At 38.1% G+C, this 27,508-nt stretch overlaps 2 protein-coding genes across 2 annotated transcripts; both read left to right on the forward strand.

Annotated features, from left to right (window-relative positions):
* Window positions 1-7,094: 7,094 nt before the first annotated feature.
* Window positions 7,095-7,778, forward strand: LOC149078045 (cilia- and flagella-associated protein 299-like). Its single transcript, XM_089242092.1, has one exon. The coding sequence runs from the start codon at window positions 7,095-7,097 to the stop codon at window positions 7,776-7,778; it is 684 nt and encodes a 227-aa protein (XP_089098218.1).
* A 3,374-nt stretch (window positions 7,779-11,152) lies between these two features.
* On the forward strand, window positions 11,153-25,586 carry LOC149078046 (casein kinase I-like). The gene is made up of 7 exons (XM_089241617.1): window positions 11,153-11,637; window positions 13,865-13,971; window positions 15,072-15,198; window positions 17,385-17,483; window positions 20,209-20,348; window positions 22,610-22,763; window positions 23,527-25,586. The coding sequence occupies exons 1-7, from the start codon at window positions 11,509-11,511 to the stop codon at window positions 23,833-23,835; spliced, it is 1,065 nt and encodes a 354-aa protein (XP_089097743.1). The 5' UTR covers window positions 11,153-11,508; the 3' UTR covers window positions 23,836-25,586.
* Window positions 25,587-27,508: the final 1,922 nt, after the last annotated feature.

Genomic DNA, 27,508 nt, shown 5'->3' on the forward strand with positions numbered 1-27,508 from the left:
GAACCCGGATCCTCGCATCCCCCCAAGAACACATCCAAAGTCTCTTTGAATCAATGCCGAGGCGTGTGGCAGCGGGGATCTCCAACAATGGCGGCTACTCTGGCTACTGATTTTGGCAGGAACCACACTTCACAGAAGTCTATAAATTTAATCATTTGATGCTTCATCAACATGTTATCTACAAAATAAATATTGTTGCGATATCTCTTGTCTTTCTTGGTGTTGCAATTTGGGTGGCCAGCAGTGTAATTTCAAACTTGAATAACTCATCTAAAAGTAGACATAGTGTTGCCATTTTCGTCTCGTTTTAAAGAGGAGAAATGAAAGTTTGTGGGGAAACTATTCTGTTTGTCGAGAAAGAATTCTTCTCGACATTCGTAGCAGTCAGACGTCGCGAACAGCGCACGCAAAGTAAACCCACGATTTCCAACTTTCCTGATTCGACACGTATCCATAAACGGGATCATATCTCAAACAGGGCCAAGTGATTTTTCTGAGGCCCTACCTATCGAATTCTCGAAAAATTCAACTACTTCTCATTTTTCTGAGGCCCCTATTCTCTTGAGGCCCGGGTGGCCCATGCGTTAAGACGGCACTGATCTCAAAGGCTAATTATCCGATTCGAGTGAATCAAGTATTGTCTCAAAGATGAGTGGATGTGTTTTAACCCATTTTCAGTTACAAATCTTTACACAAAAAACTCTAATTCGAAACGTTTGGAAAAATTGCGCGATTTCCTTAAAATGTCGCGATGCGTGAGGGCAAAGTACAACCAGAATTACAAGGTTTTTGAAAATTTAGAGGCAAAGCAAAAAATAATGGTTCTTACATTTGAAAAAAAAAAACTTATGCAAAAACTATGAAGTTTCACCAGAGGTGGGGGAGAATGCTCCTGATAAAAATACGGGGGAACATTAGGATTTGAGAAATGCTTTGATGAGGCATGATCTAAGGCCGGTATTACACTGTAAAAGTTTTGTAAAAGTGCTTTGATAAAACTTGAAAAATACAACCAATAAACTGATCGGTTAGATAAGCTTGAATGTAACCCATCAGCTTATTCGTTGTATTGTTCAAGTTTTATACGAGCACTTTTATAAAACTTGTATAGTGTAATACCGGCCTAAAACAGATTGGGAGAACCACTGGTTTAGACTCAAAAATTAGTCTTGATCTTATATATTATAACCACACACTTGAAAGAAACCTCACGGGAACCAAAATATTTGGTAACAGCGTAGGTCATTTATTCTTATTTCCGTGGGGATTTGCTTTTCAAAATAAAAATCGTGTTCTTTTAGAACTCTACATAGTCAAGCGGTCAAAGTAGAGGCGTGTATTACGTTTGCTCAAAAGATTTTAATTTTCATGGTTTGTAGAAATAAAATTAAACGGATATTCCTCAAAAAAAATCTAGAACTAACGGAGCCCCACGGTAACCAATAAATTAAGACAACAATGCAATTTTAGTTCATGTACAAACATGGATATCTGATGCATGTTAACGGAAAAAACTGGCGAGATTTTACATTTTCATTTAAACGTTTCGAGAGCCTAGGCAATCGCTCTCATGGCCACTTTAGTTTTAAAAGAGCCTGAAAAAACAGATTCTTGTTTGCATCACTGGATAGTCCCTTCCATACTAGGTTTAAAAACCTGGACGGCGTTTTCATTCGCTAGTCTGAACGGCAACTTCCTTCTCAGGTTGAAGAGCCTGCACGGAAACTTTCGTTCCGATTCTTAAAGTATTGGGCTTGCACTACAATACGCACATTGTTAATTGAAGTCTAAACAGCGGCACTGTTTCACCGGCATAGCATCGACAACTTCAAAGCGCTAAAGCGACTTCACGCGCTCGCTATTCACTCCTCTAAATTCACTCCGTCCCCATAACTAGCTTCGAACTTCATATCATCATCCATTTTAATTCCCTGTCTCTCCCCCACTACACCCTCCTTAGTTGCCGAGACGCCAGATCGACGTTCATTTTGATACGGATTGCGGTTCTTCACTCGTGTGACGTTTTGTTTCCATGTCTTGTTTCTATGTCACGGGTATCCTTCATTTTTCTCGCGATCGCACTTCACGAGATTTCGTCTGATGTGATGGTTTTGCTAAACTAATTAATCGTGTGAAGTGAGCGACATCTGTACGCTGTTTTGTTGTTTAAGCACGGGGATAACCTTGTATTTGAGGTATCTGATTCTAAGCAGGATTGGTATCAGGTCTATGTTCCTTCACCGCGGCATCACTCAGATCACAAATTTACCTCAATCTTTCAGATTTTGTCTCCTGCGTTTAACAAGAATTACAATAATTTCGAAGTGGTCTTCGAAAAATTGTTTCTCAGTCAATCAATAGTTATTTCTCATCACGGAACGTAATCGTTGCAGGGCCGCAACTAGATACTTTGCCATCCTGGGCAAGCCTTCATTTTGGCGCCCCTTGTAATGTAGAAGCAGTTAAAGGTGAGAATTCGACTCCCACTTCTGGTTGCGGCCCAAGTGGATCGTTGTGATCTTAGAACTTGATTCTCGTGGTAATTTAACAACTTGTCATATTCGAATGACAACTTCCGTTATTCTCGTGTTCTTAGAATGGCTAACTCTATTCATGTGGTCTTTCAAGGACACTAAATGTATTTTATTCATAGGGCCACAACTAGGGGGGAGCAGGCAGGTCTCGTGCCCGGGCGCTGAACCAGAAGGGGGCGTCGAATTCACCCTTTAACTGCATCTACATTACAGGGGGGGGGGCTAAAATGCCGGCTTTTCCCGGATGACAAAGTATCTAGTTGCGGCCCTGTTCATATAATACGAAAATACGATAGTTTCTCCTTGTGAATATGGGATGCAATTTCTAAAACAAAATTCTCAGTCTTCCTTAATCACGATTCTCATCTACTTTGGCCACAATTCCCATGGTCTTTGAAAACAAGAATTCTCATCGTCATAGAACTTAATCTGAATGATCTTCCAGAAAATGAATTCACTCGATAATATCAAAACTTGATCGTTCCACTTTATTCAGAACATGATCTGGAAAAGGAATGTCCTGTTGCTCCAAGAAATTTATTCTCGTCGACTTCCTAGAAATTTATTTCGTTCCGAATTTACTTATTCCCGTGATCATTCACGGCAGTCACCTAGAACTCGTAGTCTTCTTAGATATTGATGCTTGAGGTCATTTAAGAAAAAAAGGGTTGTCAGTGTCGGACACACTGCCGCGGTTATTTTCGTGAAAACGTAAATTGTTTAAAATGCTCTGATGGAGGTCACGGGAACAAAATTTCGCATAAATGAAATTTCGGAATCCATATCAAAATGACAAATCTGAAGCTGGCTTCTCGGCTGCTAAGGAGGGGAGAATGATGGAGGAGAGACAGAGAATAGGAATGGATGAGGATACGAACTTTGAAACTAGTGGTGGGGTAGAATACGTTTAAAAAGAAGCGCATGAAATAGCGCTAAGATATTTGAAATTGTCGGTGCTGCGCACAGAGTAATAATACTAAGTCTAATTATATCTTAAGTCTATGGTGCTGCGACAGTAAGCCAGTAGTCGTTGTTAGTCACGCGCTAACAAAGTGCGTACTAAAGTTGAAGTGCGAACCCATCACTTCTAAGATTCGGAAAAAATGCAGATCTTTTCACCGACCCATGAAAGTGGTAGTCTGCCCGCAAGCTTCAATAAAGGCCCGAGAACAAAAGCGGCCGTCCAGGTATGCAAATGAGAAAGGGAGCATGAGAAAAGCACGACTGTGCAGAGTAGAACGAGAGTTGGGAATGAAAAAAGTTTATTGAGACACTCGGCTTCCTAACTTTTAAGTTTGGTGCTTTTCTTTGGGTTTCGGCGGGCTCGGTTTCTTCTAATTTCGAGAAAATATTTCCCTGGTTTTCGTGGGGCTCGGTTTCTTGGGAAATTTAAGCGAACGTTCTACTTGCAATTGGTTCTCGTGGGCAATGCATGGACTCATCCAGGCGAGGTTTGTTGTGGAATTTAATCGAACGTTCTCCAACTTTTTTAAAATCGTTTCCGGCCAAAGTAGTTGCAATTTCAATTTTGGGCCCCGCCTGCGCGCCGCATTGGGAATGCCAAGTGGATCCAATGGGTCTGTGTCAACCTCCATTGTACTGTCCATTTCATCAGCAACGAAATCCACAGCCATACTTGATCCAGCCCAGTCAGATGCAGCCAGAGTTGCCCGAGTGCCCTTGTGTTGCTTATATTCGTGGCTGTACTGCGCGTTGATTTTTGGCACGGCGTTTTTGATGTCATTCTCTTCATTTCCTGTTCTGTGCATTCGTGCCCAATTTTTTTTATTTTAGTAGTACTTTGCACCAGAGGCGCCGACTTGAAAACATTGAGAGGGCTGAAATTTGCTGGTCGTCCCGTATATACGGGACTTTGACATGTATACAGGAGAGGGGAGGGTACATTTTTTTTCCCTATATTATTTTATTTACTTATTCAATATTGTTTGACCGATGCCTATACAAGAGGATGCGGAAGTTATGAATGACGAAAATGATTGATGGTACAAGAAAATTGATAGTACAATCTACAATATTTGGTTTTAGGTTGTTCCAGTCGATAATAGTTCTTGGGAGAGAAACAGGGATGCCGTGGTCACACACAGCATCCCTGTCTCTGATACCACTGCAAATGTCAATCGATTTTTGATTGTTTTTTTTTCAACTGTGAAGTAACAACTCTCAAGTAAAAAGAATGAAATCAGCCCATTGTATGTAACTTCATGTACATGACACTCATACGGCTCCAGTCAACGATTAGTAAAAATTTCTTCTTAAACAACACAAGTGAATTAAGAGACAATAAAGGATTATATTCAGAGATATATTTCCTGGGTGGGAAGGGGGTTTGCGGGCTTTATCCCTAGATGGACAAGTTCAAGTGAAAGGACGTAACCAAAATTGAGTAATTGGTGATCAACAGAATATGAGTTAGAAAGGGAGAAGGGAGGCAAGGTTTGAATATAGCTCACAGGTGGCAAAGCTATAAATCGCCTCTGATTATCGCCTACATTTATCAGGATAATTTTAATTAAAAAAAAAATTCATATCGTACACACATATAAACATTCCACAATATCTAAACCTTTATTTATTTTCAGTGCCTTTGAGTAACATTCTATTTAAACACTTATCTAACGTGAATATCGCAATAAAAAGCCAGATGATGAGTAATACTCGTAGAATAACAAGTGATGCTATTTTAAACTATCATAAATTTCTTTTTTTTTTTTTAACGATACGTAGGACAAGATTTCAATTTATTGCAATTTAAATTGAATCCAAGAAATTTAATTTAAAAAGTACTACATTATTTTTTGTCATCCGTGTAATCTGTATATACCAAGTACATCAACCTTTTGCCAAAAACTTAGACGCTAATGAAAACTATGTGAAAATATTCAAACAAGCCAGCCGAAGATATGCGACTGACTATAGACATAAGATTAATGGTAATATTATATCTATGCGACTGACCCATAGTCGTCTTTCCTATTGGTGATTATATGGCCTTTGTCGGTGCTCATCCTGTGGGCATTATGAAAGCTTCATCGAATCGTCATTCATAAGCACTGTACATTTCTACCCTTGATTCTGCGCCCAACTTCTTTCGCTGCGAGAAATCCCAACAGAAAGTGGGAAGTGCGGCTTATATGGTGAAAATTAAATATTACTTTCTTTTTTTTTTTAAATTGAATTATTAGTTAATTAAATATTTCAGGTTCTTATGGAGATACTGTAGTGGTAAATGTTGGCGACTCTCGGAAGGGGGGAGGGTAAAAACTCTCGAGCCCATGGGGCAGATAGAAGTTCACCGTTAAAGAGAGGCTCCACTCTGTAATTTGGGGAATATCATACAAACCAAAAATTTTTTTCCACATGATATTGATAAGTTTTATCACAGCAAAAATCAATTATTGAACATTGCAAATTTTTAATAACTGAATTTTCAAATATAATTAAATTTTTATAAGCAGTTAAATTTTTTAATGTAATTGATATTACACTAATAAAATATTAATATCAATTGAAATTTTAATTTCGATGACCTTTCCGCAATGACACAAAATAATTATTTTCATTAAACTGCGTGTACACTTTTGTTCATGTTTCTTATTTCACGTATAAGAAAAAACCTACATACAAGCTCGCGTGGAACATGTACAGCGAAGAATCAACGGTTCGACGAATTGATTATGCGATAAAATGACGTCACGACGAATTGACACTGCGACAAACTTGTACCGCGACGAATTTGTACCACGACAAACTGAGGTGCGACGAATTGAGTGCTACAAGTTGAGTGCGACAAATTGATCGGCTACGCATCTCTCCAATTGGTTAAAAACCCGAATTTCAACTTTTTTTAGCTTGAAATTCGAGTTTTTGACCAATCTTAGACGGACGCACTATGTCTTACAGTCCTAAGAAAGGCTGACAAGGCTCTCATATGTCTGAGCTCCGATATAAATGGTATTGTTTTTTTTTGCATTATAAATTTAGTATATATAGGTGGGCCTGTGGAAAATTCTGGGAAGGGGTCCACTGGAGATCCCCACCTATGGATCAAGACCCCCCCCCCTTAAAACTGAAGTTACTCGTATTCGTTGGAAGAATCTAACAAAAGAAATATTTAAAACGCTTTGAGAAAGAATTATCGAAAAATTCCAGCACATATCGGATTATCCGGAGCCTCGAACTTCCGAGACTCTACTGTATGAGGGATAATTAGACCATAATCCACAGTTAGAAGCTAAATGCAGATGCATGTTGAAAAGCTTTCCAAACCATTTCAGTGTATGAGTAATATTCTGTTCAACCGAACGTAACCAGCCAGGACTGTACTATTCAACTCCTCTTCCCTTTACGGGATTATTGAACAAGAGCAACAAATGAAAATTCAATAGTATATCCGAAGAAGTTCGAGAAACTTGTGCTATATTCCCACTTCTTGCATTTTGATGAGCTCTCTCGAGATTCGTCAACAAGCTGAACAGAAAAACCAGCAAGTAGTCTCTCGGACGTAAATATACATCGTCATCGTTTCTTCCCAGCATTATCATGCAGGACTTTTTCACCTACAACGATTACCTGGACTCGAAGCTTCGTTCCCAAGACATGGTGATGCTCGAGGACCTGAGCGTCGCTCGCAAAGTAGCGGAGCTGAACTTCACGACCTCCAAGAAAGTCGTCACCAGGGAGGATTTCCTGAGATTCAGGAAACGCGTCGATGACGACATCGTGAAGAAGTGTCGATTCATTAAGAAAGGAGTCAAGGAAGCCAGGGTCTGTCCGGAGGGTAGGGTGCTGATGCAGGAGCTGGCGAAACGCGAGCAGTCTAACACGGGCAACATCATTCTCACCCTGATATACTTGAGTGACGTCGATCCCAACGGGCACGAAGTTTCTGGATTCATCGACTACTCGCATAGGTTAGCGACCGAGAGCTGGGACGGCTACTTCGAAGGCAGGAAGAAACTCAGGCTGAAATTCACTTCCGACCTCAGCTATTTCAACTTCCACACGAAGAACGGTTTCTTCCACGAGACTCCGAATTTTTATGTCGTAGGTGGTAGCGAGACCGTCAGGAGTGGCTCGAGTTTAAAGTTCATTTGCAAGAGGGACCATCTGCCTATATTCGTGAACCTCGGTGCGAAGGATCCCGATCCATATACCACCTGGAAATTCGTCGACGACCAGAATTATCTAAAAGTTATCTTATACGACCACGTGGTCAAGCAATGAAGACATGATAGGGTGTTCGTGAACATGGGATCGGTAAACCTCGCGATTTATAAAATTTACTGAACTTTATAATGGTGAGAAGAAAACAATAAATACTGTATACATTAACTGTCATAGCAATCATTACTCAATTAGATACGATGGAAGCTCAGGGTCACATCATGTGTTGCAGGGAGCTCAGGTAAACAAACATCTGACGCCTAGATGGCAAAGGAACATTGATGGTTTTGCCGCCTGTGGGATCGAAATTTGCTGCCCTTCCCTCATTCTAGTCTAATTTTCTTGACTACTCTTCATGGGCGGAGATAAGGGGCGCGCCCCCCCCCCCCCAGCGTCAAAGGTGGAGTCGACTGATCTAATGTATAAATGTATATATGAATTAACATCATCATCATCGTGCCCCCCCCCCCCCCAGACTTCCAAGTCTATTTCCGCGTATGCTACTCTTTCCTCGAATTTCCCACCTTGTGCTATAACCAGCTTGGGGTTTGGCCTCCACCTACTCCTGTAAGTACACCTGCGTTTCCATGTCACTCTTTTGGTCACTCCCATGCTCATTCTTTCAGTCAGTCTTGCAGAATACGAAAAGGTATCGCCCTGGCTACCGACTGACAAGGGACTTCTTCAATCTCTCTCCTACACCTGGGACCAGTACAGAGCCAAGAGACTCGTCCAATGGTCTGCATACTTCAAGAATGCCAACTACGACATATACCGTTACGTAACAGATCCTGACAACAAACTCGTCGGCAGCACGTCTCTTCAAACAGTATACAGACACTCCAATCCTGTCATGCACGTCCTATGGGATAAAGACGGTACCGTACCTAAAGCTACCATTCAATACAACGACGAAGAAGGTATGTTTTCAAAATGGCAACTAAATTCTAAAAAACCTTTCAAGTACACTCTCCAAAACACACTGTTTTGGTCATGCTTGTATACTGTTCTGGTCACCCATATGGTTGCACATTCTCTACAGGTTGCACAGTCACTCTTGGTCACTCACGTGCTTGCACTCTTTCCAAGTCACTCTTTTAGTCATTCAGATGCTTACATACTACATATTTTGGTCACTCCCATGCTTACACAGTTTTAGTTACTCAGCATACTAGTTTTCATCGCTCTAAGTCACTATTCTGGTCACTCCCATGCTCACACACTCTTTAAGTGCCTCTTTTGGTCACTCCCATGCTCGCGCACTCTCCAAGTCACTCTTTTAGTCATTCACATGCTTACACACTCCCGAGAAGCGATTACTTGGTAGGGAGGGGGGTGCGAGCCGATCTCCCGTTAAAAAGTCTCGCCTCAGAGAGCAACAGACCCACAACGGCAAAATATTCAATCATTACACGTCACTCATAGTTAGAAAAATTGATGGCAGATGGCAGCACTACACACATAACAAGCATTACAAAGAAACAAAATTCGCGTTAGGTTCACAACACGTTCATGCACATTCCGGCATATACCAATTCTTTAAAAATTCCGAAGAGGAATGTGTGCGGTTAAGTAGTAGTAGTAGTAGTAGTTGGGGGAGGGGGTGAGGAAGAAAAATTTCTCAGCAAGAGCAGCGAGATGAAAAAACGAGGAATAAAAAATCTCAGTCCAAAAACTCAGCATATGCAATATTATTAACTTTTCTGCATTTGTGCCATCCTTTTGATGTAGGTCTTCAACTATACAATGAATCGAAAATTCTATGATTTTCTGCCGGATTCTGAAAAATATTTTGCATTAAAAAAAACAAACATTTTGATACCTTTTTGTTGTGCCCCTTTACTCCTGATGCCCCTAAGCACGCGCTTATTTTGCTTAATTGTTAATCTGGCCCTGACCACTGCCAGTCTCAAACTATATTAGAATGTGGTTTTATTTTATTTCTTTATTTCATTTTATTTAATTCCTACATTCAGTAAGGTTGGGATTATACGAGATAGGTCTGGTCGAATAGGCTCAGAAAATCGGGGTCCTATAGGGCTGTCCTGAGAGCATCCTGATCCCCCTCCGGGAAAGGATTTTTCTGAGACCCCTATCTGGCGAGAAAGGCTTCTCCACCAGTTTACATGCGCACTCTCGAAAATTTTAACCAGATCTCATTTTTATAAGGCCCCCCCCTCCTCTGCCCTTGAGGCTCCTGGGCCGTGTCCGGGTGGGCCCATGCGTTCAGACGGCACTGGGGTCCGGCTGTAATAGTAAACTCCGCGTATGGAAAATTAATCGTCAACAATTCACCGATACGACAGTTCATCAACAAAGTCGCATAGTAAGTGAATGATGAACAGGTGAGTAAGCCAGTCGGAAAGTCAGTGCGTCACTGATGCAAAGACGTACGCAAAGGGGAGGGGGAAGAATTTGGGGTTTCAACCCCCCCCCCCTTATGCAGGAAAAAAACTTAACCCCCCCCCCCCGAGGAGAAAAAAATTGAAACCCCCCCCCTTGAGAAAATTCTGCGTACGCCTATGCTCACTCATATGATCGTTCATACTCATACAGTTACTCACTCACTAACTATTTCACTAGCTCTTCGCCAACTCCCTCGATCAATCACTCGCTCACATATTCACTCACTCGCTATACGCATTCACTCCACTTGCTCACTCGTCACATTTTGTCACTCATTCACTCATTTGATCATTCACCAACTCTCACTCGTTCACTCATTTGATCATTCACCACCTCACTTGTTCACTCATTATGTGATTCACCAATTGACTCACTAGCTTATTCACCAACTCACTCTGTCATTCACTCACTTGCTCAATCACTCGATCACTCTCTCACTGACTCACTCGGTCACTCTCTCTCACTGTTCACTGGTGACGAACACTTGTCGATGAATTTTTCCAGCGTTGATTTTTCCGTTAGGGGTCATTCAGGTATTACGTCAGCATCGAGGGAGGGGTTTCGGAATTGCTGACTTTTGATGACGGGGGGGGGGGGGGGGTTTGAAGGTTGCTTACGTCATCAACCACCCATTTTTGAAGATATGAAATATTCTAAGCTGCTGACGGGGGGAGGGGGGGGTCAGTGTTTTGCTGACTTTTGCTGACAAGGAGGGGGGGGGGTCAAAAATGGCTGAAAATCTGCTTACGTAATACTTGAATGGCCCCTTAGTGAATAGTTTCTCTGTGAAATTGCATATCAGTTAATTGCTTGGAGGCGAATCAACGACTTCGTTGTCGGAGAATTTTCCTATCAGGAAATTGCATGTTGGTGGATTATTGTTGGTGAATTTTCCGTAAAATCACTAAACTTGGATAATTCTTATACCTTTTCAATTAGTACAAAAATTCACCACTAGAGTTTCGAAAATTACAGAAACGAAAATCAACACGTGTTTTTCTTTTTCTCCCTCCCGCACCAAGTCCTCGAAAAAAGACTGTACCGAACTGAACTTAAATGGCTCGTGACGTCAATCTGTAAAATTATTATGATAGAGAATTTCTTTTTCATTCTTTATTTTCTTTATTTCTTACGTTTGGCTCCGCTCTAGAACCGATTTATTTTCGCGTATAAAATAATTTCCGTTTTTTTTTTCTTCTAAAAAACTCGTATTCTAAGTCAGCGGCAATTAACCGTCGATCATCGTCATGTTTTTGTGTCGCGATCGGCTTTGTTGATGTTTTGGATCGAAGTCACAGAACAGACGAGAAAAACAAAATAGGAGTCGGTCGTTTGATCTGTGAGTTTTGGAATAAGAGCAGAAAACGACACCATTCATCCATCGATGGCCAGCGCGAGTGAGAACAGTTCCAGAACCGACTTCATCATCGGCGCCAAGTACAGGCTGATCCGGAAAATTGGTAGCGGTTCCTTCGGCGATATCTTCCTCGGAGTCCACATCACGAATGGAAGCGTGAGTAATCTTGCTCGATTATAATATTATATTTTATTCGTAAGTATCGTGTTATAATTTAACTTAAATATAATTAGACTCGCGCCTACCATTGACTAGGGGGGCGCGGCGGCTAGGTTCGGTTTTCGATTCCTCCTCTTTCTCCTCCAGGAGAGCTAATCGAGCTCTAAAAAAAAAAAAAACCCCCATAGGCTAGAGCATAGGTTCCCAAGCCCATAGGATCCTATGTTATACCCGTAGCTTCTACCGCCCCCCTGGAACATTACATCGCCCCCCCCCAGGGGGCATTAATGCCCACGTTGGGAATCACTGGGCTAGAGCATAGTTTGCCAACCTTTTTTTTGTCCCATCGCCACCTTCTTCAGAAATTTTTTTTCTGCCATCGCCTCCCCCCCCCCCCCCGCCGGAACATTCCATCTCCCCCCAGGGGGCGTTAACGCCCACGTTGGGAATCACGGCTAGAGCCTCATTGCATTTTACTTTGATATATATGGGGCCAAGGCTGCACCTAGGAGGGAACAAAAGTTATCGCGGGGTGTGTGTGTGTGGGGGGGGGGAGGTTACTGCGTAAATTTCACCCTTTAACCTCTCCAAGGGAGTGCCAAAATGCTTGCTTGCCCCGGCTGACATAGTATCTAGTAGCGGCCCCTGTTAAAATTCTTGGCCAGGATTTTCAGGGGCCCTGATCACAGGTAACATGTTAATTCTCAATATAGTGAAACCTGCGTATAACCAACACCACCTATAGAACAAGGCTTCTGCACAAAACTCATGACGTCAGTGAAGACCATTTCACCTATTGCCATTGGATATAGCAGGTTGACGCGTGCTATATCTTTATATTTTTTTACAATGGCAATAGGTGAAATGGCCTTCTTCATTGATGCACAAGCTTTGTGCAGATGCCTTGTTCTATAGGTGGTGTTGGTATAACAGTACTGTTTATAACAATGTTTTCTTTGATCCCGGCGGAATTCCTATTCAATAGGGAATAGCGCAAATGCTCAAACTGTTTACAATGATGACCTGTCAAAACTATATTTTTTCTAGGTCCCTACAGTATCATTATAGGCAGGCCACTGTATATGGTTTACCCTTTATTTGCCAAGTTATTCGGTTGTGCCAAAACTGATATATCGCCAACACCAGACTCTTCTATGCAGTTTCAGATGTTATTAGATGCCCTTCATTCTTATTGTCTATTTTATTAGATGTCCGTATTTCTCGCCAGTAAACCTACTATAATTTTTAATGGTACATGCACCTCATACATATTCCTCTATGGAATTTCTAGCAAATTGGTACATGCTGGAATGTGTGTGTACATGTTTTGAACCTAAAGTGAAGCTTGTATGGTATACTGCAAATTGGGAATTTTTCGGGGTTAAATCCCTGTAACAGCTATAATATCTCTTTTGGCGATATTTGTCTTTTGTATGAAAAACACGCGGAAGCATGATGAAAAGTCTTGAAAAGTGAAACAAAGTCATAGTTTTAGACATGTTTCTTGTGAATATTAATATTCAGATTTTTTTGAGTGACCCCTTATTCTGCTAATTTTTTTTAATATTTCTGTGCATATTCATATTCTGTGCATGAGTAGAATCAGTGGTAATTTTTTCAAAACTTTTCAAAGACGTCACCTTGGGACCCTTTTCTTGTCAGTAGCCCCGTGGACCCCCCAACCCTTTCTTTGGTAAAGTAACTGCCTAGCACACTTTATATGCTTTTGAAAAATTATAGTACAAGATCTCGTCATTTAGGACCCCTTCCTGATGTAATTACGTCCAGAATGTATTATTTGGAGATGGCGGTAGAGCATTATGAAAGCTAGAGAAAATAACTGGGATAATGGATAATCAATCGCCAAGTTACTGTGACGACCAATCAATACTCCTTTGCAATACAATGGCCCCTAAATTCTTCTAAGTAAGATTACTAAATTTTGAGTCTGAGGACACAAATTTTGAGAATTATGTGGGCATATCTGCCAACATATAAAAAGAAAGGTTCAGTCACGTACAAATTTCATTCGGACATATCCTAATGAAGTTGAAAGATAATTTTTTCAAAAAAAAAACTACAAAAAATTTGGTCCTAAAAAATTTGGCTGCCACCTACATTCTTTCCTGATTTGTCCCTGATGTATGCATGCCATTGCAGAGTGGCGTTTTTCATGTAAGCCTATATCAATGTTTACTTTACACCTTTTTTTGTCAACCCCTAGGAATTTGCAGTCAAATTGGAGTCAGTGAATGCTCGGCATCCTCAATTGGTGTATGAAAGCAGGGTGTACAAAGTTCTTCAAGGTGGAGTTGGCATTCCTCATGTACGGTAAGTGAAAGAAAAGATGTTGGACTCAATTTTTTTTTCCTTCTAGGAAAATGAAATTTCGCAGTTGTATTAATAAGTGAACTTAAGAAAGGTCCATACCCACACACGCTCTGGTTTCTTTGGGACTATGCCGAGGAAGAATACAGATAAGATATTTTTCCTAATGAACTTGAGGCAACCATCAATAAATGATACCTTCATTTTAAACCCGACTCATTAATGGCAGTAAATTGCAATGTAACAATATAGCCATGGTTAGTATTTAGTGAAGTAGTCTCCACAACAGCCTTCCACTGTGCAAGATTTTGGAGGCATGGTACAAATGTTCGATAACCAAAAGAAAAAAAAAAAATCCTCATGAGTAATGTTTCATTGCATGTCTTGTAAATCATCATAACCCGTTATCCAATCTACATTATCTAGGTGCTCAGCAAATCTCTCAAGAGCAATGTATTAATAGCATGTGTGGTGTGAACTCGCCGTTAAGACCGTATAGAAAGTAACCTTCACATGCATATTATTTGAGGATGATGTTTTGGGAGACTTCTACTTTCTAATTGGTTGAGAGATGCAGAGTTATTTTATCGGTTGTTGCCATTCTGTTGCCTGGTGTTGAAGGGAAAGATTCTGAGAGCGAGTATCCATTATCTGCTCAGCTTCGTAATTTCTTTTCTTGTGCTGTAGCTGTGTTTATGCTTGTAGATTTCTATTGTCTCCCTATAGATTCATGGAAAAAAATTTATGTTTACTATTACTTGGGTTTCACTGAACTTCATGCTGAGGGCATATTCCGCTACTGACGACCGCTCTCCTTAGCTCCTTAGCAACATTTGTCTTTTATGTTGGCAAAACATTGAGAAAAAACTTAAATGACTGCCTTTTTGAACCCATTTTTATCTTCCAGTATTCTATCATGCAATGACTTGATCTGTAAACAAGCGGCAGCATAGTTGTGTTGTCAGTGCATTTAACCTTAAATTTAGGTTTTAACCTTAAAATTAGGTCAAATAAAAAAATTGAAAAAGACGTGCTTTAGTTTCTTTAATTGTAAAAAGTATATAATGATGATCATCATGTCACCAATGACTTTTCCTTTACAGGTATTTTGGACAGGAGAAAGGGTACAATGTGCTGGTGATGGACCTTCTTGGACCCAGCCTCGAAGATTTGTTCAATTATTGTTCTCGCAGGTTCACCATGAAGACTGTTCTGATGCTCGCTGATCAAGTGTGTGCCATCTTTTTTCTTGTTTTTGTGATATTCATATACTTTTCAAAAAAACTATGCTGCGAAATAGCAAGATTTTTAATTTTAACTCTGCTGAAATTTTTTTATTTTTCAAAATATTTTCTTTGAAAAGAAAGCTGATTCTATGTTTGGTTGTTTGTATTTCCAATTAGTACCGCATGAACCAAGTTGTGATAACATAGTAACCATAAATGAACATTTATACTTTTTCTCTTTGCTGAAATGTCAAGAGATCTGCTTTTCTACATCAAATTGCATTTCGAATGGATCACAATTTTTGTTTTGCCTCAATATTCCCAGCTTAATGTTATAAATATTATAAAAAATATGTTTCACTCTATTAATGTTATGACTAAGACTCGGATTTTTATGACCTAAAAATGAAACGTTCTTGCCGATAGGTTAAAAAACCTGGAACCCAGGCTTTTTTAACCTATCAGCAACAACGTTTCATCTTTAGGTTATATAAAAATCCAAGCTCTAGTTATGAAATTTCTTCCTGCATACATTTTATAGCTGCCAAATCTCCCAGATTTTCCAGGAGGCTTACAAATTTCTAATCTCCCAAACTAATGAAAAACTTATACTCTTGAATTTCAACCATGATTGCAAAAAATCTATTTGGGGGAGGAGATGTTCCCGAAAAATTCAACCAGGAAAAAAGACATTTGCTTTCATTTTTGATTCCAAATGACACATAAGCATGATGTAAATTGTCACCATTGCATCAGAACTTAATTTTAGGGAGGAGAGACATAATTTACCAAACAGCCAGTGTCAGTTCAACCTTTCAACATTTGAAATTGGCAAGATGACTTGTATGAGCTTTGGCTGTATGTTCCGTTTTATGCACAATGCCAATTTTTTGTTGGCATGATTTGATTTGAGAGTAGTAATGGCATGCAGTTCAAAGCGCTGATTAGGGACTTGACACTAATCACTGCGCCTCGTTTTTGCAAAGGAGAAAAATCCCTACTATTATACTTTTATTAATGAAAAAATTTTAAATTGTTTTAAAAAATTAATTTTATATTTATTTGTGTACAGAATTTGGATTCGCACAAAAATTACCTTAATTCTCACTCTCCAAAGTTGGCAGCTATGACATTTGGATAATAAAATCCAGGTGCAATAAACACAATTTTGTCATCTGAGAACATCTATTTCATATTAGATAAGGAAATTTTATTGTATATGACACAGTTGAGTCATATTATTATGACTACATCGTCATAAATGCATTGTGCAGGTTATACAGCAACTAGATGTGCGTGTGTGGTGTGTGATTTAGAATTAACTCAGCAAGGCATTGCGTCACAGGTACAATGAGCTAGGTAAACTTCATTGGATTTGATACTTATTAAAAGGGTGCATGGCATATGATTCACACATAGTTTTCTGGGTTTTAGCTCTTTGCAATTAGGGGGTGTTGTGCACATGATCGACCTATGGTGGATTCACAAAAAAAAGGTTTAGGGGGAACCGTAGAAATTTCTTCATAGAAAATTTTGGGTTACTAACCTTCAAAAGGCATTTTTATATTCATAGAAATTATAAAATACCACATACGAAGGTATATATATTAGTTTTTTTTTATTCACTTCCTTTTCATGCGCTTCTGTTTGCTATAGAAAATCATAGTTTTGAAAACTTTCAGGGGGGTGCTTCGAATGTCCAATTTTCAAATATATATAAAATCCTATATCCTTCATAACAGTAATCGCCTATAGAGCAGCAGGTGTCTGTTTAGCCAAGATTCAGGTCCATTTTTCTTCGTCATTTAGAAAGTTCATATTAATGAACCATAAATTTAAAACTTCTTTTGTACAAAATGAACTGGAGTGCTCTGCTTTCAACAAAATTACTTTTCACCAAAACGAAGAACATTTTCACAGAAACAGGGTTCTATAAAAAAAGTATTAACAGACCCCTGATCAATATTACTCTCTGGTCCAGATGCACTTTTCACAGTATATGTATATTCAATCTATAACAATAAATTTCTCTGATCTCTTTGAGTATGATGTAAACATTTCACTGTATTTCAATCTCAAGTGTACTATGTGCCGTCTTTCTGAATGTTTGAATCTTGTTAACATGACAGAATTTTTCATTTTTCTTATGAAATATTATACATATATGGATGTTTTTCTTCAAAATTTCAGATGATTTGGCGCATTGAGTACGTCCATAACAAGAATTTCATACACAGGGATATCAAGCCTGACAATTTCCTCATGGGTGTTCAGAAGCTCTGTCACAAGGTATGTTTTTTTTTTGTATATATATAATTTTAATACTATGTGGATATTGTGCTTTACTTTTTTTTTCACTTTTCAAAGTTTTATAGATGAGATGATTTTTTAATTACCGGCTACAGACAAACAATCAAATTGCATATACAAGTTTTAAGTCTTATTAAAATCTTCTAGTCTGAAATAAAATTATTTTTATTTTTTGTATCTTTATAGAAAAATCCCAAAATAATCTTCAATTGTGCTTTGCTTGAAGGACAAATCTCTAAAGAAAATATACTATTTCAGTCCTTGCAATTCTAGGCTGACCACGTTTTCTCAAAAAAAAAAAACAAAAAAAAAACTGGGAAATCAGGATTTCAAGTACTGAAAATAAACAATTGTTGCCACATATGATGCCAAAAGTGAGCAAAGTTGACAATTATTGTTAAAAATTGTCGAAAAATCGCCAATTCGCTTCATTAAAATAAGGAAAAACTGGACATTTTTGTAAAAAAAAATTTGGATCACAAAAAATACTGGAACGTCCCAGGAAAACAATTCATGTAGTCACGCTATGACATCCCAAAAAATCCCCAGTTTTCCCTGTTATTTGCAATACATGTTTTTTTGTTTTTGGTGTGAATTATTTCATGTGACAAACTACAGATTTTTCAAGTCTGGGAATTGGCACCTGTGTTTTGAAAATCTGTGCTGTAATTGATTATCATTTAAATTTTTTTCAGAAATAAGGAATGATACCACGAAAAATGTTCTTTGAATCACTAAATTTGAGTAGAGTCAAATTGCGCAGGGAAAAAGATCCTCAGAATGTTTGAGCTTCATCTTCTAATCCACCTGCAGCCATACTTGATAATACAAGTATTTTTCTCACCCTAACTCAAAGGCCATCTGATATTGATAATTTTTTCAGTCGTCTAGATAAAAAACTGCTTCAGTATCAAAAATATAAAAGAAGATTCTTCAAGGTTCTTCTCGATTGTCAACTTTTAATTGGAGTACTTACAAGTATTTATAGCCAGTTGCGTCCACTTTCACTATCTCTTAGCTAGTTATTATCATCTGTGGCTGTCATTGTTAAGCAGCTAAACTTTATAAAGAGAATTATATGACTAGGTGTGGCCAATTGAAAGACTCTAACTGCAACACATTCATTATGTTGAAGTGAAATCAGTAGTTTTATTTGTGAATTATTTCAAAAGATCTCTTCAAGTTTGGACAAGATGTTAAATTTATAATTTTTATATTAAAGAACACTATTCTGGTGAAGTTGAATAAGAATTGGCAAATTAAACAACAAATGGATGTGTAAAATTTTGTTAAGGAAGTAGATGACAGGTGAAGTCAGAAGGATGATCAAACTCAATTCTTTGCTACGAGTAGTAAAAATTTTAAATATTATGTTGGATTACTGATATAGGAGGAATCAAAGTATCTAACATTTGATTGGTTAACAAACATGCTCTGGAAAGATCCTGTTTTGTTTTCCCTTTGTGGCCTCTGTCTCAATACGGTGAAGTAAAAAAAAACTGTTTTCATAGGATCTTGTCGCGAAGATGCTTGAGTCAGATAAGAAGACCGATTTCAATTGGAGTGAGGCTGTTCAATTTTGTGGAGCAGAGGTAAGATTCAAAATCAAAAGAGTCTGGCTACAACATTGAACCAACAAATCTAAAATTGAGTCCCCTAAGAAACAGATTACATTGTAGGATATTGAAGGTGGGAATAGATTTTTTGATTTTTGGCTGGAGCAAAAGAATGCAAGAATCATGTTTTTGAAGCAATGTGAAGTGAAAATTTTTTATGGAAATTGATTAGGCAAATGAAACAGAATTTTTGATTTAATTATAAGTAATTGCGATGTAATTTGAATGCAACACTGGATGAGTTAAGGAAATTTTTCTTTATCTGCTGAACCCCGATATTGGTCATACTGGGCCTTGAGATTGATCTCTTGGAATACATCATTTTTATCTATCCTTCCAATTCTGCATTCCGTGAGAATTCTTCAGTTATCTGTTGTGTGGCCCCCATTTATTGTTATATACATTACACTATGTAAATCGGGGGGGGGGGGCCTTCCTTCTTTACTCCTAGGGTAAAAAATACCCAGAATCTTATTAAAAGTATTGGTGAATTACTTGCCAATGGTATAACAGGGCTATAAACTAGTGTTCCGAAGAGTTGAGAATAAGAACTGCTTAGTTGGAGGGTGGTTACAGGGTGTCTAATTAAAGTACTTCTATTCTCTAAAAGTTTTTAGTGTTGAGTCAAAGTTTTTATTGAAGAGTCACCAGGAAAGCACGTTCTTATATAGGAGAAAAAAAACAATTTGACATTTAAATGACTGGATGTTGTTTCCCTATACAAATGGTAATGCATATACATGCTAATTTCTGGAGCAGGGAGATTGATCTGTTCAATTTTCATGGCTTTTGTAATTTTCTCGAATTGATACGAACTAAAATTTCATTTTGTTTAACATAATTCATTTCTGATGTACTAGTTTGTACCTCAAACCTATATTTATGTTAAAATTTATCTATTTTTACTGTATTGTCTATTGTGCTTCAGAAACATGACACAGTAGGACAAGTGTTTTATAGGTGTACTGCCACGTCAGGCATTATTGGGGTAATGGGAGAAAATCGTCCTGTGATATAGCTATATTTTCCACGGTTTCATGCCTTTTTATTTTGCTGTAATTTATATGTATATTTTTGCAATCTTTTAGGTTTACCTTATTGACTTTGGTCTCGCGAAAAAGTATAGAGATTCCAAAAGCCGTACACATATACCATTCCGTGATGATAAAAACCTGACTGGCACAGCTCGATATGCCAGTATTAATGCTCACTTGGGCATGGAACAGAGGTAATATGTTTAAAATATACATTTTCTAAATCATGTGTTATCATGAAAATAATTGTTTGTTTCCCCATGTTTTTTTTTATGCCATACTTAAATAAATGAGAGGGTGAGAAAACCTTCTGTTTGGAAGTGGTCACACTCTCTTCATGCAAAGTCTGCATTGATAAAGTAAAGTCATTTGCTCTTTTTTGACTTAATTAGATTCCACTAGTAGCTTAATTAAACTGAGATGAATGCTAGTCTCATACTATGCTTTCATGTTCGAAACCCATGTCCTACAGTAGTAATGTACAAACTACGGCCCACACAGGTCAGATGCGCCCTACTAAGTGGTTCTATCTGGCCTGCTGCAGATTTCAAAATAATAGTGTAGAAATTACCCATTTCAGTATTTAAAACAAAATTCATTCGAAGGGGTGTTTCTTTTTTTGCATATGGAAAATATAATTGTGAGAATTTAAATAGAAATTGATTTATTAAAAACTTTTGCATGTGCAAAAAAATGGAACACATACACAATAAATATGCATAAACTCAGACCTACCAACTCTCCCGATTTAGACGGAAGACTCTCCGGATTTTTCATCCTTCCTCCCACTCTCCGGATTTGTTAAAATTTCTCCGGATTTTGGCAGAAAATTAGATTTCACGTCGTGGCGTCAATAATTACCGTTGTTGTTAGGGAAAACACCCATAGAGGACAGCCGTAGTCATTTTCATCGAGCAGCTGTAAAAAAAAAGTCTTTGTGACCGCATTTAAGCAACTGGCAAAGACTCGACTTTATTTTCGTAGCATTTATCGGCAATCATTTATCAGGGGCATGACCTTCGTTGCCGAAATTCCTGTATAATCGTTATTGTATTACATTAACAGCCGCGCAGTAAACACGTTTTTCGTCCGCAGCTTTGTAATTTGAATTTTTTAAATTGTTTCTTCCGATTAAACATCTTCAGAAAGAAAATATAAAACTTTAAGCTATATACAGCTAAATATAAAGCTTTTAAAAATTCATATAACCAAGATTATCAATCACTGATAGCATCCACGAAAGGAAATACATACTTTATGAACAGTATGTAGATGTCATTTCTCTATTCTGCATGGAAAGAATGGCATAGAATTATATTCTTCTCAGGGGCAAATGCAGAACGTGCCTGGGGGGGGGGGGGACAATGTAACTTTTTCTTAATTTATAAAAAAAAAAAAAAAATTGAATTTTTTTTTGATCGAGTCTATGAGTGTCGAGGAGTGGGGGGGGGGTACCCCCCTCGGGAGAATCTCCAGATTTCTGGATTTCAAAAGTTGGCACGTCTGTAAACTTATTAAAATGTACTTATTTATTTTTTCACGGCTTTAAAGAATAAACCATTGCATCTCACTTGCAATGAAACCGTGGCAGTCCTCAAAGTATACAACACATCCTGCCACTTCTTTTCTAAGCATAAAAATTCCAATTATTAATCAATGTCAAAATATGTCCGCCCTACATTTTTTCTGTTTTCTAAAGATTTTCTGTTTTTTGCCCTGCTTCAAAGAAAAGTTTGCCCTTCGCTGTCCTAGAGCATTTTTCTGTGGGAACAAAAAAGGAATCTCTACAAAAAGGAAAAAAAGGTGAATTCAGAAAAGGACCAAAGAGAGCAGAAATTCTGCAAATTGTAAAGGGGTGGATCAAAAATTCAGGAAAAGGCATTTGAATGATTTCAAGATATAGTTAAGTTTTTGTAGTCCAAATGCTGAAAATGTGTTCATAGCACATGAAATATATACAAGTGTATTGGATAGGTGACAGATAATTGAAACCACAAAAGTGGAGATTCCCCTCTCCCTTGCAGAAAACCCCTTGCTTCTGGCATTCCTGGCTGAGCTTGAATTAAAGTTCAGAAGAATTTTTATATGAATTTTGTAACACATTGTCCTTGAGACCATGCAGTTGAAATGAAACATAGTAAGAGAAACTTGTATAATGAGGAATGTTTTGATATGAGGGAAAAATAGAATGGGTGGAAATAAGACTTCTTTAATGGGATCCACCATATTATTGCTTTTCACGATGCTATTTGAAATATTATTAAAATCGCCTACAGCTATTCAGTGAATAACCTACGGCATGATTTCTATTTTGCTCATATGAACTATGTGCTGGCAATTGATATTTGGATACTATATACAGTTCGCTAAACTGAATAAATCTATGAATTCTCCATTGATCATATAATGAAAAGCAAATAGTTAAATATTTCTCTTTTTTGCTTTTGATTTTCAGCCGTAGAGATGACCTGGAGTCATTGGGATATGTTCTCATGTATTTCAACCGCGGCAGTTTACCGTGGCAAGGAGTCAAATCTAACACCAAGAAGCAAAAATATGAGAAAATCAGTGAGAAAAAGATGTCCACACCAGTCGAAGTACTGTGCAAGGTATTATTATCATCATTTTTCTTTTCTGTTTTACTCTTGCATGATCATTTATGCATAAAAACATGCATTACTATAGAGTCTGTGATTATTCATGCTTAAATTATAACCAAAGTCACGTACTGAGCATCAAGTATTTTCTCAGAGATAACAAGGAGATAACATTCACTAATTCCTCATGAGATCATTTCGGGAAAAAAAGAGGTTATTCCCAAAGAATTTACTGTGAAAAAGCTGTTACTTCTGTTTTTTCTTTCAAAAATGATGTCACATGTCTAAAGTATTTCATCAAATCAGGAAGAAATGTTTTATTTTGGCAAGGAGAAGACAAAACTCATTCTGTCTCTTGACATTGGAATTGAAAAGATAGCTTGTCTTGAATGATCATACATCCAGTTTTGAATAATTGTCCCATTTTTGGCCCAAAGGCCATTTTTTGTTGAAGTGATTTTGGTTTAAGTCTAGTAATGACAGGTAATTTGACCTACTGCTAGATGATAGTTGGCAAATTTGCAGCAATCAACAATAGCTAGGTGAAAAATTTTTTTTTCTTTCATTTAAGAAAAAATCCATTCTTTGTTTTTCAAAAACCATGTTCATATTTGTCTTCGTCTGAAATTCAGGTCTGCACAAAACCCCCACCCCCACCAATTCTCCAAGGTTGGTAGCTATGATATATGTATGCAAATATTATCTGTCAATCACTTTTCATTACAGCAGCTTCTTGATTAATACTTAAGAATTTCTTTTTTATGTTCTCTCGCAGGGATTTCCTCCAGAATTTGCAGCGTACTTGAACTACGTTCGTGGTCTAAGGTTTGAAGAGAACCCAAATTACTTGCATCTGCGTCGCTTGTTTCGCGCCCTGTTGCATAACTTGAACCACCAGTATGACCGCACATTTGACTGGACAATGTTGAAGCAGAAAACACCGACGTCTTCTTACCTTGCAACAACAACGACCGTCGCGGCGAAGGTCAGTAAGTGTTTTTTGTGCAGCCACAAGGACGACAACAGTCACGACTGTAAATGCCAGTGCCACAAAGGTGGTGGTCACAAATGTGATGCGGTCTGATGATTGTATCATTGACTTGAAAAGAAAAAAAAAGATATATATAAGCATATGTATTGTGTACGCAACTACAAGACAGGCTTTTGAGCAGTCATTAAAAAAAAAGCAGTGCAGCAGCAGAATAACTATTGATTTTTATATATATAGATATCATTTGATTTGAAAGCAACAGAATAAAAATTGATTTTGTGGGATTTTTTTTTTAAAATTCTGAACCATACCAAAGGTTTTTCTCAATTGTGTCGGAGATTATTATGATGAGAGATATATGATTAAAACAAAATGACGAGTAATTTGATGTCCAATGACGAGATATTTTGTTTCTCATTTCCATGAACAGTATGTCGCAGCTCATTTCATTTGTTTCTTTATGGTTAAATGTTTTTTCGGTGTGTTGAGATGCAGCAATACACGTGCATGTGTTTACTACTTCGATATTATGAGCGATATATATATTTTTTCATATTTGATGTTTTTTCTCATTATTTGCTTATAATGTTTGGAACAATGTGTGCTGTGTTGTATCATTCCGTGCTCAGTATGTGACTATATGAATTAGCTCTTGTATTCTCATTTGTCATTAGTTCCTATGTTAATGAATGTTGAAGATGTAATATTTAATGGAGGAGAACCATTATCACATATTTATTTCATGAATTTCGAGGTTTTTTTTTAAATCACTGCCTGCTGTGAGTTTTCTCAAACAACCTGTGTTAGAATTGCTGTAGTCTGTCGAACCCCCCCCCCCCATGACTTTTGTTGCATGAAAGATGCTCACAGATGTGGAAAACTGGAGGGCTTTGCATGTAAGTAAACTAACTGATGCAGCTTCGGGAAAGGGGGGGGGGCTCTTCAATGATGAGCCTTTTTCAATGCTCTGTCACCTGTAAATATTGCAATATACCTTTGTGAAAGGCGAATAGTCTATAAATGGGGAGGGAAGCAGGTGGATCTGGCACCAGATTCGCTTTTACTTCATTTTGGGCTTTGTTCAACATTATCAAAGCATGCATAGTTCAGGTTTGTTCTGTTAAGTAAGTTTTTGTGTAGGAAAAGCTTTCTAGGAGAACTGGCCCTTCAAGAAGGTTGTTCCCTTAAATTGTGAGGTGATCCACAATTGGTGTGTAAAAATTCCATACCAGACAAAAATTATTCCTATAGATAGGTGACTCCCCCCCCCCCCCCCCCAGAGTTCTGGTCGCCTACAGATTTTGTTGAAATTTTAAATGTGGCATTCTTATGCTCAAAGGTATTTTTGATGGTGTCACTTTTACTGCCATTGTCAATTGAGGGACCGTATTTCCTGGCTGTAAAGCAGTCCTAAATTTGAACTTGTACTTTTCTTAATGTTCTAATGATTGGCATCTTCAGATTTTTTGTGAAAATTGCAAGATCTTAGCATGTATTTACAATTTGTCTTGCTTGTAGGGAACTACCAAACTGTGATTGATTGGGTGTGGTGGTAGAATTTTCTGATTGGCTTGGATAAATGGTGTTTGATTGACTGCTTTTGGCTGGAGAGAATGTTGGATCGTGTTTTTCTGAACCAAGATGCAAGTTTTGCATTCTTCATTTTCCTTTCCCTGTATTGCAGTGGTTCTCAGAATGACATCACCTTCGGCTGTCTTCCATAGTCATCTTTTATCTGTGGCTCTTCAGTTAATTTAGTAAATATTTTGTATTCATAAAAAGAACTAATTTCAAAGCATAAACAGGCACTGATGTCAATATATTCAAGGACACCCGGTAGCCCTGGTCGATAAGATACTTGCCTAAAGTACCAAAGGATGTTCAGAGTTGTCGCGAGTTCGCGTCTGGTTCGTCCTTGTCAGAAAACTTTGCTGGCACAGGGGTACAACAAAAACAGTGACATGACCGCAGAAAAAATTGCTACCACAGGGTGTCCCCCATCCAGGGGTTAGCACACCAACCTCTCGATGAGTATAAAAATCAAGCCTGCTGTTCGCAATCGGCAATAAAGTGTAGGTCCTGGTCTAATTAGCCCTCGTGTGCAGAAAATGACAGTGGTGCGACAAAAAAAACGATCAATATATCCAGCTCACCACAAGGCACACTTTTGAGAAACACTGCCTTATTGTAGCTATCAAGAATTTTGAATATTTCTATTGTTTCTCTGTACATTCATGGAAATATGATAGATTTTGTCTATCAACATTTGAATATTCAAAAACCACAATACCTTTTTGATTTCATGGCCAGAAACAGTGATCGCAAATAACTTGCCATCTCCAGCAAGGGCCATCTTAAGAGCATCATGCCGCCCCCCCCCTTCCAGGACAAAGTGATTCTTCTGATGCCACCTTTCTTTACCAGGCTAGAAATATCCACTTACCAATATACATACTTTTGAATATTGTAACCAGATCTTATATAGCACTAGTTCTCCCTCCTTGTGTTAACACAGCACTTTCTCTAGCCAATCTGGGTTTTCTTCCGTCTCAGGCAATCCTAATTGGACAATGATTGCCAGTAGTTATCAAGCAATTACCGCTGAACAGTTCTTACCGAGCCATAAATAGATGCTCTGATCTCACAATTTTTAAGAATGAACTCAAAGTCTGCCCCCCCCCCCAAAAAAAAAGTATTTTGGATGAGCTTTGATGTTGAACTAGAGGAAGGCAAAAATTTATAACATCTGGAGATGTGTGGTTTTTTTTGAATTGCATTTGAATTAATAGCATCATAGGATCCATTGATCGTTTCTAGTAAATATTTGCTTGAAGTTAAATTTCTTCATAGAAAGCTTCGATAGTATACATGGTGTCCCGTAAAGACTCATTAAATCCTGCAGAAGAATCCTTGCTGGAAGTGAATGAAAAGGATCCAAAGAACCTTCATCTTTATGACTATTTTCAGAAGGAACAGCTGATAAAATTTGATATCCCGTCAGGCTTACATAGTTTGCCTATGACTTGCCGACACAGGTTCAGATAGTCATGCTCCCTCCCCAATTTAGAATTTTATATGGTGGCACTTTTTTTTAACTAGCCTTCCAAGCAGCTTGGGATCCCTGTGTAGGTCTATGCATCAAGATGGTCCTGATCATGGCAAGTAGTAAGCCATGGTGTTTTGATTCCATTTGTCAGACATGGCATTGTAAATTTTGTTTTTCACGTTACTCAAAAGCTATGTCCATGGTAATGAACCATGGTTCTTTGGTCAATTATCATTTACTCTCAGGAAGGATTCTTTTCTTAGAGTTTATCATACTACTGCATTCAAAAAGTTGCGAGACTTATTTTATTATAGAAGAGTGTGAATACAGATAGAACCTGTTTATTTGGTGTTTTCTTCGAAGTGCAATAATGCATTTTTGCCATTGTTCATACAAAGATGTAAATGCGGATTGCAAGCCTTTTTTTGTCACATCCTCCTGTGGCTTTGTCGCTACTCTTCTTTGGAACCTAAGAATCATTGTTCCCTTAAGCAAATTCTTTATTCAAGGGAATAAATGGGTTGTGCAAGTATCGGAATGTGATGTTTGACTGATAAATCTGGCACAGGAGGGGATCTGTGAGCCATCTGCATAATTTAGTGAACCACTAGCGACCAGATCTTTGGAAGGCCGTCATAGGTGCTCCATCATGACAATAAATGCTCATAGGTTCCTCCTGGTGTCAGATTTTTACCTGCCAAAATATCACATTCCAATACC

This window comes from Pholcus phalangioides, unplaced genomic scaffold (genome assembly GCF_987345545.1).
Source record: "Pholcus phalangioides strain wild (caught in Gottingen) unplaced genomic scaffold, Ppha-v1.0 ptg000014l_1, whole genome shotgun sequence".
NCBI lineage: Eukaryota > Metazoa > Arthropoda > Arachnida > Araneae > Pholcidae > Pholcus > Pholcus phalangioides.